Source organism: Macrobrachium rosenbergii, chromosome 51, assembly GCF_040412425.1.
Source record: "Macrobrachium rosenbergii isolate ZJJX-2024 chromosome 51, ASM4041242v1, whole genome shotgun sequence".
Classification (NCBI taxonomy): Eukaryota; Metazoa; Arthropoda; class Malacostraca; order Decapoda; family Palaemonidae; genus Macrobrachium; species Macrobrachium rosenbergii.
This window is the reverse complement of record NC_089791.1, coordinates 22,983,692-22,999,159: the sequence shown is the minus strand read 5'-3', so window position 1 is coordinate 22,999,159 and position 15,468 is coordinate 22,983,692. Positions and strand designations below refer to the sequence as shown.

The window sequence follows — 15,468 nt, the reverse complement described above, 5'->3', positions numbered from 1 at the left end:
AAAGTCGCAAAATCGAACATCATCTGCTTTGGTCGAGTTGCATCCTAGTTAGAAACGCAATATGCTTTAAGCCCAACCATGGCTCCACCAGGGAAAGCGATCCAGTACGATAAAGAAATAGAATAGGTTCAAAAACTGAAAACCACGAAACGAGACTGGTGTGAGCCTGCTCAATAAAACCACATTTGCACCTAGTTTGAACTTCTGAAGCTCTAATGATTCAAACAGTGACAAGCCTCTTTGCAAGACTCTGGTCTGTCTCCAATTACGAGTTTAGTCTATAAGTATACGCTTTTCTTGCGGGAGTATGCTGATCTGAAGAAGACCTGACAGTCTCGGTCTCGCCAATTTAAAAATCCCAGCAAGAGTGCAGTCTACGTAAATCCGAAAAAAAAAGAATCCTCAACTGCTAGAAGGTTTAGCGAACAACAAAGAACAACAAAAGTGAAAGGGAAAAATAAATAAGATGACTTCATAAATCCGTATCTTTGATAGTAACTCATCACAGCTATAACGTACAGAAACTTCCAGTAACATAGCTATAAGACTATCGACTGAAAAAGATTCAAAGTTTCCTATATACAAAGTGGTCAGGCTTCTGGTCAATGGCAACGCCATACTTGAGATATTCACCTACATAGGTTCTTTTCTTTAATATAATATAGTATATGAGGAAAAGTTTTAGAAACTATCTTTTCAAGACTAGATTTTAAACAGCTGCAACACAACCGAATTAAGCTTAACATCAATCTTACTTTCCGATTCCTCTGAGGTCCTGAAAACATCAGTTAAAGTCACGATACTTGCCAACAGTTGAGATTCCGATGGCGTCGTTCGAAAACTTAGTCTACGTTCACGTCGTGACACTGGCTCTTTATTATTATTATTGTTTTCAATTTCTGAATATACTAAAATAACGTTCAAAACTCCAACTTCAAAAGACACCATAACCAGGATCACACCAAGAAAGATAAATTCACACCTAGCAATAAAAGGAAAATATCACTGTGCCCAGAATAGGTCTTTGTGCGATTTGGCCCAGACGAGTTTTGGGACCCCCTTTTCCAGTGCTGAATTTCAAAAGGACCAGTAAAAATTTTTTTCTAACAGTACGATATGATTTATACAAATCCTGATAGCACTGAATAAAGATACGGCTATTAATACCAGAAAATAGAGAAGCTTCCTGCTCTGACGCTGGCAAATAACCTGCGAAGCAATAACTTCCTGATTATTTAGGCTCTACTCCGTTTGTTTCAATTTTGTCTCTGGAACCTAAAATTACATTAACCTCTGGAACGGGCAATTCTCAGCTTGACAGAAATGGTAAGGAATAAGGAGGTGGCCCACCTAACAGACTTCGCAAGCAATATAGGAATAGTGCTCACAGAGAGAGAGAGAGAGAGAGAGAGAGAGAGAGAGAGAGAGAGAGAGAGAGAGAGAGAGAGAGAGAGAAAAGTTTACAGTGTTATGAATAGTGTCCTTCGAATATAATACTGATCTGAAATTAAAGGAGATTTTCATACCCTCCCACTGAGTAATGTAAACGACAACCATAACAAAGAAGACTGTATCATTAGGAATGGATATATTCAAAATACCGAAAAAGATTAGATAAATGAATTTTAAAAATTCAATGCAGTTAATTATTCTGATACTACAACGAAAGCAATGTCCCCTTTTCAACCCTGAACTCCTTGGAAGGAATTTGGAAAAAGGACGTTGGCAAACTGAAAGTTATCGTCTTAATCCTCACTTGGTGAAAAGGTAACGGTATCTTGGGTACAACTCAGTTACAGAAGCCTTCAACAAACACTAGAAATGAGGAAAGGATCATCCCGGAAGCGCACGATGTATAAACCGCTCAGTCACAAGGGAGGCAAGGCCACATAGGAGGAGCAAAAGACCATCCTTGGCTGATAGTCGTATATAAACCTCGACTGAAATGTCCGATCCCATAGTCTCTCTGTTCCTGTCACAGCCCAAAATCCTCTTCCCAATAACACAACAGCAACTATGAGGGCTCTAATCGTCTGTGGTAAGTCGCAAGATTTAACAAAAATTTATTTCATATACTACATTATACAACTTCTAAATTATCACCTTGGAGAATAGTGTTACCTAAAATGAATTATTATTCAAAAAGACGAAATATCTTTTAAATTCATAATGAAACAGGAGTTGGCAATCAACATGCTACTAAGTGAAACATGAGAAAAGCACCTTCTGTTTTATATCACCACCATTTAAGCTTATACACGAAAAGTAATTCTATAATTACAAACACACCCACACACACATGTGCATATAGCTGTCACAAATCTTATCTGATTATCATGAAAATTAGACAAATACTTTTCTTAAGAATACTCTAAGAGACAATGCTCTCCACAGCTCTTCTGGGCTTAGCATCTGGTGATAAGCGTCCACCAAGCAACAGCTATGGCACTCCACCAAGCAGTGCCTATGGACCCCCAAGGAATGCCTATGGCGTAGATCCAGCAATTGAAGCCTTGGCTGGGAACATCCCTGGAGGTGGTGTCCCTGGAGAGGACTACCCTATCTTGGCCTCTGTCCCTGACACCGGATTCGACTGCAATGCCCAGAATGTCCCTGGATATTATGCCGACACTGACGCTGAAGCTGGCTGCCAGGTCTTCCACATCTGCCAGGACAGGCCCAATGGACGCCGTCAGCAGGACTCCTTCCTCTGCCCCAACGGCACCATCTTCAACCAACAGTATCTCGTCTGTGACTGGTGGTTCAACTTCGACTGCGCTGATGCTGAAGACTTCTACTCAGTCAACGAACTCATTGGGGTAGAGCCTTATGGTTACGGAAATGGCAATGGCAACCGCAATGGTAACAATGGCTATGGCTCTAATGGCAATGGAAATGGTAACGGTAACGGAAACAATGGATATGGATCAAACGGAAATGGAAACGGCAACGGAATGTCAGAAACCATGGCTCTAATGACAATGGAAACGGTAACAATGGATATGGCTCAAATGGAAACGGTAATGGTAACGGCAATGGACATGGATCAAACGGAAATGGAAACAGTAATGGCAATGTCAGCAGCAATGGCAACGGAAACGGTAACGGAAACAACGGACATCAAACGGAAATGGAAACGGCAATGGCAATGTCAGCAATGGCTATGGCTCTAATGGCAATGGAAATGGTAATGGAAACAATGGTTCAAATGGAAACGGTAATGGTAATGGAAACAACGGCTATGCTTCCAATGGAAACGGAAATGGCAAGAAGAATGGAAGGAAGAATGGTAATGGAAATGGTAATGGAAATGGTAAGGGGAATGGAAAGAAGAACGGCAACGGAAATGGAAAGAGCAATGGAAACAATGGAAATGGAAATGGCAACGGTTTTGTCCCAAATGGAAATGGCGCACCTTCTGCTCCTAGCAATGGCTTTGGAGCTCAATCTGCTCCCTCTGACTCCTCCTATGCAACACTCTAAGAAGTAAAATGCATAAGGAAAAGAAAATGAAAAACTGTCGTCCCAGCTGTGTATAATCGTCTTTGAACCAAAGACAATTCATACGCACCTAACCCTCACTCACTGCAGTTCCATTATTTTATTTTGTTTCTCTCTCATAACGGCCTCACGAACGTCTTCTACAAAATGTATATTTTTGTACAATAAACTACAAAGAAGTTATAAAAGTTTGTAACCTTTTCTTTACCAAATATCTATAGATCACATTGGTATATAATTAGAAAATAGGTCAAACAAAACCCATAAACAAATTTTGCAAGTGGACAGAACAAATAGTTGAAATTTATAAAAGTAATGTCTTGTTAACTTTATGAATTACGCAACAATAGTTCTTAGCGGAAAGCTTGATTAATCATCATAATTTAAAGGTATCTTTAGGGGTAGGCAAATTGGACACAAACGATAAAAACCAAGCCCTATTCACTTTATCTAAGATAAAGTAACGTAGGTCATTACCCTGAGATATTCAAGATCAATAAGACAACTCTAGTAAAATAAAATCATCAAAAATAATATCATCTTTGGTAGAGAAACAACAAAATTTCTCTTTAATGAACAAAAATGTCAGATGAACTATATGATCAAAATCTGGTTACCTTGATAACAGAACAACAACCTGCACATTGTACTTTATTAAAATGATAAAATGTATCCTGAGGCTGAATATTATCAACATAAATTGAAAAAAAATTTTTGTTTCTGAGCAACAAATATGGCCAGCAGCTAACCAGTGCCTATGGACCCCAAAAGAAATCCAGGGGAGTAGAGCCTACAATTGAAGCTCTAGTTGACAATACTCCTGAAGGTGTTGTCACTGGAGATGACTCTCCTACTTCAACATCTACCCCTGATACTGAATTCCATCGCAAAGTTCTGATTGCCCCTAGATAACAAGCCGACACTGACACTAAACCTGGCTGCCAAGTCTTCCATATTTGCCAGGGCTCCACCCAATGGACACAGTCAGCAGGACTACCTCCTCTGCTCAAATGGCAACATCTTCACCAACAGACAGTTCCTAGTCTGTGATTGGTGGTTCAACTTCGACTGCACTGATGCTGAGGCCTTCTAACAGGGCAACGAACTGGCAGGAGTTGTACCTTCTGGTTAAGAGAATAGGAATGACAACCATAATGAAACTGATGACAATGGCCACTGTGCTAATGGCACTGGAAATGGTCATGCAAGTAATGGATGTACTCGAATGGAAACGGTAACAGTAAAGGATATAATGGTTATGGCTCAATGGAAATGAAAATAGCAAGATAAAAGAAAAGAATGGTAAAGGAAAATGAAACAGTTAGGAAACAAATGAATATGGGACAGCTTCGCCTCCTATCAAGGGTTTCCGTTTCCTACAGAACTCCTTTTTAGGGAAAAACAACTGGAAAACAAAATATTTTTAAATTTTGAATGGTACCGATGCTCCGTTTTTCATTTAAGGACTAATCTCTACATTCCCAAATTTTGAATTTCTGCCTTTAGTTTCAGGTCACGAAAGCTGTCTTCTAAAAATAATTATTTCATCTAAAGAATGTATCAATTTGCATAACACAGAAAAACAATTAAAATACATGCTTACCCTACTTTACCAAATAATGTGAAAATGTGGATCGTTCCCATTACCAAAACGAAGACACAATTATGACTGAAGGATATGCATCAAGAAATAAGTGCTGATCGCAAACTTTCTGTTACGCGTAATTCAAGACATGATGGAAGAAATACTCAATAATGCCATCACACATGCACTACCTAAGATTGTCAACCCAATGAAAATATCTAATCCTGAGAATCAAACTATCAATTTAATCATTCTGTAAGATGACGCCAATTAAATTACTTTTGTTTGTATTCCATCAAAAAATGTACGTCAAACGACAATAAAGCTGCCCAATTAGCAAAATAATCCTTTTAAATCCTCACAAAAAAGTACGTTCGCTATTACTGGATGATAAGTTAAAGGGATACTGAATAAACAGCGATAGAACAAAGACAAATAAAACGTACTTGAAGCCTCTTTTCAAAATAACAGGTAAAAAAAATAATTCTCACAAGACTAAGAATAAATATTTTCTTAATTGGCAAAGCAGCATATGGGCAACCCAGTGATTCACTTACAATTTTTATATGGAATTGCAATGTGTAGCTTACGAATTAGCTGTCTATTTCAAAATGATAAATATGCTCAAAAATATTCTATATGCATATTCTCAATGAAGAGCATCAGAGCAGGTTACTTCTTTCAACGTTGTCCCGATCTTGCCAATGCATTTAAATCTGATTAGCGCTGTTAATTTTCGAGTTGGTATTACTTTGAAACAAATAGTTCTGTAGTTGAATGAACCCTAGAAGTCTAAATCAAAAAAGAAAGTTCCGAATGAAAATTTATATTAAAAAAGCACAGGAAAATTGATTCTCTTTATTCAACTAATAGCATTTTATTCCTTCCATAAAGGATGATCTTTACATTACTAATCACAACATAATGCGGACATCTTTCTAATTTTTGCTGCTAAGCCCACCAGCAATTGGTCGATTTAGAACCTTTTAACTATCTGGTATTTTCATCTACCAATTGTCGGTGGTTTTACATCTTCCAACTCTGTTAGTTTTACAGTCTTTGACCATTTTCAAAATGGAACCTCTTGTCCTCGAGACCTATCTTCGCTATTTTTCGAATAATATCTATTCTTTGCATTTTCCGGGCTGTCATGTGTTCTCCTGTCGATTTTCATCAGTACGCAAATGTCTCTTAAAAATCGTATATTCTTCAACTGCACATTCCTTTGAGAGACCATTTCCATTGCTTGCCGAGAAGAATTCTGTTTAATTCACAGTGAGATTCCTTTCTTTTATACCAAAATTTCAGGCTCAAAGCTTCTCCAACAACTAGTTGAACATTTTCTTTTTGTTTACCTTCTGATTTTCTTCCTTAATTCTCTTGATACATTATCCCTTTAACATGAACTCTCGTATTCCAAACCACTTCTTTCTCATCTTTATTGCCTGGTCTTTCACTTAACCAGCAACTACTTGCCCCACTTTTCATTAATTTCATTACAAACGTAATTTTGAACAGTCGAATCGAAGAAGCTCGCAAAATAATCATTATAAATTTTGACGATGCAAATATACAAAACCAATCTTTTACAAACTACTAGCATTAATACCGTCCTTAATCCAGAAACACTTTACTTATAAAACCATTCCCTTGGAATCTTCGTTTTCGGTAGCCTGTTTCAGAGTAACTTTTACAATCACGCATTAGGTAGTGCAAATATTCATAACGGTTGGAAAGCAGCATGATATGTTGTGAGACATTATGTAAATGAGGAAAGGATCATCCCGAAAACGCAAGATGTATACCCCGCTCAGTCACAAGGAAGGCAAGGTCACATGGGCGGAGCAAAAGACCACCCTTGGCTGACGGCAGTATATAAACCTCGACTGAAATGTCCAATCCCATAGTCTCTCTGTTCCAGTTGAATCACAAAATACTCTACTCAAAACACAACACCAACTATGAAGGCTCTCGTCGTATGTGGTAAGTCGCAAGGTTTATTTTCATTTATTTCAAATACTAAATTTGAAAACACTTTTCAAATTACCATTTAGAAGAATAATGTTGCCTACTATTCACAGAGACGAAATCTATTGATAATTTATTATGGAATACGAGTTGGTAATCAATACACTAAAATATCTGAGAATGAGAAATATACCTTCTCTTTTATCTCACCACCGTTTAAGCTTATGCACAAAACGCTATTCTCTAATTAAGGACACAACATACACACAAGTGCATATATCTGTCACAAATTATATATGATTATCACGAACACATGGAAAATACTACACTCAAGAATAATCTAAGAAATAATGCTCCCCACAGCTCTTCTCGGCTTAGCAGCTGCTGATCAGCGTCCTCCAAGCAACGGCTACGGCCCTCCACCAAGCAGTGCTTATGGACCCCCAAGGAATGCCTATGGCGTAGATCCAGCAATTGAAGCCTTGGCTGGGAACATCCCTGGAGGTGGTGTCCCTGGAGAGGACTACCCTATCTTGGCCGCTGTCCCTGACACCGGATTCGACTGCAATGCCCAGAATGTCCCTGGATATTATGCCGACACTGACCCTGAAGCTGGCTGCCAGGTCTTCCACATCTGCCAGGACAGGCCCAATGGACGCCGTCAGCAGGACTCCTTCCTCTGCCCCAACGGCACCATCTTCAACCAACAGTACCTCGTCTGTGACTGGTGGTTCAACTTCGACTGCGCTGATGCCGAAGACTTCTACTCAGTCAACGAACTCATTGGGGTAGAGCCTTATGGTTACGGAAATGGCAATGGCAACCGCAATGGTAACAATGGCTATGGCTCTAATGGCAATGGAAATGGTAACGGTAACGGAAACAATGGATATGGATCAAACGGAAATGGAAACGGCAACGGGAATGTCAGCAACGGCTATGGCTCTAATGGCAATGGAAACGGTAATGGAAACAATGGATATGGCTCAAATGGAAACCGTAATGGTAACGGAAACAATGGACATGGATCAAACGGAAATGGAAACGGTAATGGCAATGTCAGCAATAGCTATGGCTCTAATGGCAATGGAAACGGCAACGGAAACAACGGACATGGCTCAAACGGAAATGGAAACGGCAATAGCAATGTCAGCAATGGCTATGGCTCTAATGGCAATGGAAATGGTAATGGAAACAATGGTTCAAATGGAAACGGTAATGGTAATGGAAACAACGGCTATGCTTCCAATGGAAACGGAAATGGCAAGAAGAATGGAAGGAAGAATGGTAATGGAAATGGTAATGGGAATGGAAAGAAGAACGGCAACGGAAATGGAAAGAGCAATGGAAACAATGGAAATGGAAATGGCAACGGTTTTGTCCCAAATGGAAATGGCGCACCTTCTGCTCCTAGCAATGGCTTTGGGGCTCAATCTGCTCCCTCTGACTCCTCCTATGCAACACTCTAAGAAGTAAAGTGCATAAGGAAAAGAAAATGAAAAACTGTCGTCCCAGCTGTGTATAATGGTCTTTAAACCAAAGACAATTCATACGCACCTAACCCTCACTCACTGCAGTTCCATTATTTTATTTTTTCTCTCTCTCATAACGGCCTCACGAATGTCTTCTACAAAATGTATATTTTTGTACAATAAACTACAAAGAAGTTATAAAAGTTTGTAACCTTTTCTTTACCAAATATCTATAGATCACATTGGTATATAATTAGAAAAAAGGGCGAACAAAACGCATAAATAAATTTTGCAAGTGGACAGAACAAATAGTTGAAATTTATAAAAAGTAATGTCTTGTTAATTTTATGAATTACGCAACATAGTTCTTAGCGGAAAGCTTGATTAATCATCATAATTTAAAGGTATCTTTAGGGTAGGTAAACTGCACACAAACGATAAAAACCAAACCCTAATTACTTTATCTAAGATAAAGTAACGTAGGTCATTACCCTGAGCTATTCAAGATCAATAAGACAACTCTAGTAAAAAAAATCATCAAAAATAATATCATCTTTGGTAGAGAAACAACAAAATTTCTCTTTAACGAATAAAAATGTCACATGAACTATATAATCGAAATCAGGTTACCCTGATATCAGAACAACAACCTGCGCATTATACTTGATTAAAATTATCAAATGTATCCTGAGGCTGAATCTTATCAACATAAATTGAAAAAAAAAAATTTTTGTTTCTGAGCAACAAATATGGCCAGCAGCTAACCAGTGCCTATGGACCCCAAAAGAAATCCAGGGAAGTAGAGCCTACAATTGAAGCTCTAGTTGACAATACTCCTGAAGGTGTTGTCTCTGAAGATGACTCCCCTACTTCAACATCTACCCCTGATACTGAATTCCATCGCAAAGTTCTGATTGCCCCTGGATAACAAGCCGACACTGGCACTAAACCTGGCTGCCAAGTCTTACATATTTGGCAAGGCTCCACCCAATGGACGCAGTCAGCAGGACTCCTTCCTCTGCTCAAATTGCACCATCTTCACCAACAGACAGTGCCTAGTCTGTGATTGGTGGTTCAACTTCGACTGCACTGATGCTGATGCCTTCTAACAGGGCAACGAACTAGCAGGAGTTGCACCTTCTGGTTAAGAGAATAGGAATGACAACCATAATGAAACTGATGACGATGGCCACTGTGCTAATGGCACGGAAGTGGTAATGCAAGTAATGGATATACTCGAATGCAAGCGGTAACAGTAAAGGATATAATGGTTATGGCTCCATGGAAATGAAAATAGCAAGATGAAAGAAAAGAATGGTAAGGGAAAATGAAACAGTTAGGAAACAAATGAATATGGGACAGCTTCGCCTCCTACCAAGGGTTTCTGTTTCCTACAGAACTCATTTTTAGGGAAAAATTCAACTGGAAAACAAAATATTTTTAAATTTTGAATGGTACCGATGCTCCGTTTTTCATTTAAGGACTAATCTCTACATTCCCAAATTTTGAATTTCTGCCTTTAGTTTCAGGTCACGATAGCTGTCTTCTAAAAATAATTATTTCATCTAAAGAATGTATCAATTTGCATAACACAGAAAAACAATTAAAATACATGCTTACCCTACTTTACCAAATAATGTGAAAATCCCCATTACCAAAACGAAGACACAATTATGACTGAAGGATATGCATCAAGAAATAAGTGCTGATCGCAAACTTTCTGTTACGCGTAATTCAAGACATGGTGGAAGAAATACTCGATAATGCCATCACACATGCACTACCTAAGATTGTCAACCCAATGAAAATATCTAATCCTGAGAATCATACTATCAATCATTCTGTAAGATGACGCCAATTAAATTACTTTTGTTTGTATTCCATCAAAAAATGTACGTCAAACCACAATAAAGCTGCCCAATTAGCAAAATAATCCTTTTAAATCCTCACAGAAAAGTACGTTCGCTATTACTGGATGATAAGTTAAAGGGATATTGAATAAACAGCGATAGAACAAAGACAAATAAAACGTACTTGAAGCCTCTTTTCAAAATAACAGGTAAAAAAAATAATTCTCACAAGACTGAGAATAAATATTTTTTAAATTGGCAAAGCAGCATATGTGCAACCCAGTGATTCACTAACAACTTTTATATGGAATTGCAATGTGTAGCTTAGAATTAGCTGCCTATTTCAAAATGATAAATATGCTCAAGAATATTCTATAAATATATATATTCTCAATGAATAGTATCACGGCAGGTTACTTCTTTCAATGTTGTCCCGATCTTGCCAATGCATTTAAATCTGTTTAACGCTGTTAATACTCGAGTTGGCATTACTTTGAAACAAATAGTTCTGCAGTTGAATGAACCTTAGAAGTCTAAATCAAAACAGAAAGTTACGAATGAAAATTTATGTTAAAAAAGCACAGGAAAATTGATTCTCTTTATTCAACTAACAGCAATTTATTCCTTCCATAAAGTATTAAATCTACATTACTAATCACAACATAATGCGGACATCTTCCTAATTTTTGCTGCTAAGCCCACCAGCAATTGGTCGATTTAAAACCTTTTAACTCTCTGGTATTTTCATCTACCAACTGTCGGTGGTTTTACATCTTCCAACTCTGTTAGTTTTACAGTCTTTGACCATTTTCAAAATGGCACCTCTTGTCCTCGAGAGCTATCTTCGCTATTTTCCGAATAATATCTATTCTTTGCATTTTCCGGGCTGTCATGTGTTCTGTCGATTTTCATCAGTACGCAAATGTCTCTTAAAAATCGTATATTCTTCAACTGCACATTCCTTTGAGAGACGATTTCTATTTATATCTTATCCTAGAAAAATTTTGTTTAATTCACAGTGAGATTCCTTTCTTTTAAACCAAAATTTCAGGCTCAAAGCTTCTCCAACAACTAGTTGAACAGTTTCTTTTTGTTTACCTTCTGATTTTCTTCCTTAATTCTCTTGATACATTATCCCTTTAACATGAACTCTCGTATTCCAAACCACTTCTTTCTCATCTTTATTGCCTGGTCTTTCACTTAACCAGCAACTACTTCCCCCACTTTTCATTAAAAACGTAATTTTGAACAGTCGAATCGAAGAAGCTCGCAAAATAATCATTATAAATTTTGACGATGCAAATATACAAAACCAATCTTTTACAAACTACTAGCATTAATACCGTCCTTAATCCAGAAACACTTTACTTATAAAAACCATTCCCTGGGAATCTTCGTTTTCGGTAGCCTGTTTCAGAGTAATATTTACAATCACGCATTAGGTAGTGCAAATATTCATAACGGTTGGAAAGCAGCATGATATGTGAGACATTATGTAATTGAGGAAAGGATCATCCCGGAAACGCAAGATGTATACCCCGCTCAGTCACAAGGAAGGCAAGGTCACATGGGAGGAGCAAAAGACCACCCTTGGCTGACGGCAGTATATAAACCTCGACTGAATTGTCCAATCCCATAGTCTCTCTGTTCCAGTTGAACCGCAAAATACTCTACTCAAAACTCAACACCAACTATGAAGGCTCTCGTCGTATGTGGTAAGTCGCAAGGTTTATTTTGATTTATTTCAAATGCTAAATTTGACAACACTTTTCAAATTACCATTTAGAAGAATAATGTTGCCTACTATTCACAGAGACGAAATCTATTGATAATTTATTATGGAATACGAGTTGCTAATCAATACACTAGAATATCTGAGAATGAGAAATATACCTTCTCTTTTATCTCACCACCGTTTAAGCTTATGCACAAAACGTTATTCTATAATTACGAACACAACACACACACAAGTGCATATATCTGTCACAAATTAAATATGATTATCATGAACACAAGAAAAAAAACTACACTCAAGAATAATCTAAGAAATAATGCTCCCCACAGCTCTTCTCAGCTTAGCAGCTGCTGATAAGCGTCCACCAAGCAACGGCTATGGCCCTCCAACAAGCAGTGCTTATGGACCCCCAAGGAATGCCTATGGCGTAGATCCAGCAATTGAAGCCTTGGCTGGGAACATCCCTGGAGGTGGTGTCCCTGGAGAGGACTACCCTATCTTAGCCTCTGTCCCTGACACCGGATTCGACTGCAATGCCCAGAATGTCCCTGGATATTATGCCGACACTGACGCTGAAGCTGGCTGCCAGGTCTTCCACATCTGCCAGGACAGGCCCAATGGACGCCGTCAGCAGGACTCCTTCCTCTGCCCCAACGGCACCATCTTCAACCAACAGTACCTCGTCTGTGACTGGTGGTTCAACTTCGACTGCGCTGATGCTGAAGACTTCTACTCAGTCAACGAACTCATTGGAGTAGAGCCTTATGGTTATGGAAATGGTAATGGCAACCGCAATGGTAACAATGGCTATGGCTCTAATGGCAATGGAAATGGTAATGGAAACAATGGATATGGTTCAAATGGAAACGGTAATGGTAACGGGAACAATGGATATGGATCAAACGGAAATGGAAACAGCAACGGCAATGTCAGCAATGGCTATGGCTCTAATGGCAATGGAAACGGTAATGGAAACAATGGATATGGTTCAAATGGAAACGGTAATGGTAACGGAAACAACGGACATGGATCAAACGGAAATGGAAACGGAAATGGCAATGTCAGCAATGGCTATGGCTCTAATGGCAATGGAAATGGTAATGGAAACAATGGTTCAAATGGAAATGGTAATGGTAATGGCAACAACGGTTACGCATCCAATGGAAACGGAAATGGCAAGAAGAATGGAAGGAAGAATGGTAATGGAAATGGTAAGAGGAATGGAAAGAAGAACGCCAACGGAAATGGAAAGAGGAATGGAAACAATGGAAGTGGAAATGGCAACGGTTTTGTCCCACATGGAAATGGCGCACCTTCTGCTCCTAGCAATGGCTTTGGAGCCCAATCTGCTCCTTCTGACTCCTCCTATGCAACTCTTTCTAAGAAGTAAAAAGTAAAATGCATAAGGAAAAGAAAATGAAAAACTATCGTCCAAGCTGTGTATAATGGTCTTTAAACCAAAGACAATTCATACGCACCTAACCCTCACTCACTGCAGTTCCATATATTTTATTTTGTTTCTCTCTCATAACGGCCTCACGAACGTCTTCTGCAAAATGTATATTTTTGTACAATAAACTATAAAGAAGTTACACAAGTTTGTAACGTTTTCTTTACCAAATATCTATAGGTTACAGTGGTATATAATGAGAATAAAGAAGTGCAAACAAAACTCAAGGATAAATCTTGCAACTGGACAGAAGAAATCGCTAACATTTATGAAGTAAATGACTTATTGCATTTTGGGAATTACGCAACAATAGTTAGTAACTGAAACGTTGAGTTCTAATCAAAATTTACGGGTATCTTTTGGGGGCTAATTACGTCTTACACGAGATAAAAACCAGATACTATTTATTTTATTTATCATATTTATCTCATCTTACAAATCTGCCTGGGCAGACCCAGTGGAGGCCATCAGTGGGACTCCCTCCTCTGCCCACAGGGCGCTATCTTCAACTAACAGGACATGGTCTGTGACTCGTGTTTCAACTTCGACTGAATGGATACCAGACTTCTAATAGGTCAACGAACTAAACTGATAACAATGATACAATGCTAATGGCATTGGAAATGGTAATGGAAATAATGGATATGACTCTAGTGGAAAAGGTAACAGGAAAGAATACAGAGGTTATTATAGCTCCAATGGAAATGAAAATGGCAAGATAAAAGAATAAATGGTAAGGGAAAAGGTAAAAGGTAAAATTACATTTGGTAACAAAATACTTTTATATCTCGAATCGTACCGATACTCCGTTTTTCAGTTACTGTCGACTTGAACTTGTACATTCCCAAATTTCGGATTTCTGCCTATGGTCACTTTCAGCTGACCTCTGAAAACTGAGTGCAGCTAAAGAATGCATATATTTGGAAAACTAAAACCGAAAGACAATCCTAATTGCTTACCAAAATATAAGAGCTCATAAAGTATCTTTTTACTAAAATAAATATGAAAATCTTGATTATCCTCATTATCAAAACGAAGACAGATTTACGACTGCCGGAAAAGCCTCAAGAATTAACTGTTAACGGCAAAATTTGTGTTAGAAAGAATATACTATATAATGCCACTACATGTACCACGACCAAGAACCAAACAATCTATCAATTTAACTGTTCTTTGAGGTAACACCAACTAAATCAATTTCTGCTGAATCCCTTCACAGGAAAGCATGTATAAATAACACTGAAAAGGCTATCTAAAAGGCAAAGTGCACTTTTAAAATCCTCCTGACAAGTAAGTTTAAAGAAATAGCTGCACTTTTTTTCCAAATGAAGCCTGAAAGTTTGTTCACAGAAGAAAATTATCGGGCGAAACTTCACATTAAAAAAAATGCTAGGGAAAAATTATTCTTCTTATTTAACCTATAGCAACTATTCCCCCATGAATGACGATGTTAACCTTGCTAATCACAAGACAATACGAATAATTCTCAGAATTTTTGCTGGAAAGACAATCAACTCTTCATGGCCTCACACCCTACAACTACCGATGGACTTAAATCTTCCAATTCTTGGTGAAGTGGAATACAGAGTTTAGACCAAAGGCTAAGCACTGGGACCTATAAGACCATTCAGCGCTGGAAAGAAAATTGAGAGTAGGTAGATCTGAAAGGTGTAACAGGAGGAAAACCTCGCAGTTGCACTATGAAATAATTGTTGGGAGAAGGTGGATAACAAGATGGAAGAAATATAATGTGAATGGAGGTACAGTAAAAGGAATGAATGGGGTTGCAGCTAGGGGCCAAAGGAACGCTGCAAAAACCCCTTAGTAATGCCTACAGTGTAATCTCGTGAGGTGCACTGACGGCACTATCCCCTGCGGAGTCCAATTCTTGGTGGTTTTACGTCTTC

General features: G+C 38.4%; 2 protein-coding genes across 2 annotated transcripts in view; both read left to right on the top strand.

The window, feature by feature from the left end:
* The window catches only part of LOC136832970 (uncharacterized protein DDB_G0283357-like), a 46,163-nt gene extending 37,637 nt beyond the window's left edge, over window positions 1-8,526 (top strand). The window contains 4 exon segments of the mRNA XM_067094623.1: window positions 2,491-2,954; window positions 2,996-3,115; window positions 3,118-3,393; window positions 7,849-8,526. Of these exon segments, the coding sequence (XP_066950724.1) occupies window positions 2,491-2,954; window positions 2,996-3,115; window positions 3,118-3,393; window positions 7,849-8,523 (1,535 nt within the window). The 3' untranslated portion in view covers window positions 8,524-8,526.
* A 3,901-nt stretch (window positions 8,527-12,427) lies between these two features.
* LOC136832969 (insoluble matrix shell protein 4-like) lies at window positions 12,428-13,527 on the top strand. The gene has a single exon (XM_067094622.1). The coding sequence runs from the start codon at window positions 12,428-12,430 to the stop codon at window positions 13,499-13,501; it is 1,074 nt and encodes a 357-aa protein (XP_066950723.1). The 3' UTR covers window positions 13,502-13,527.
* The last annotated feature ends 1,941 nt before the right edge of the window (window positions 13,528-15,468 follow it).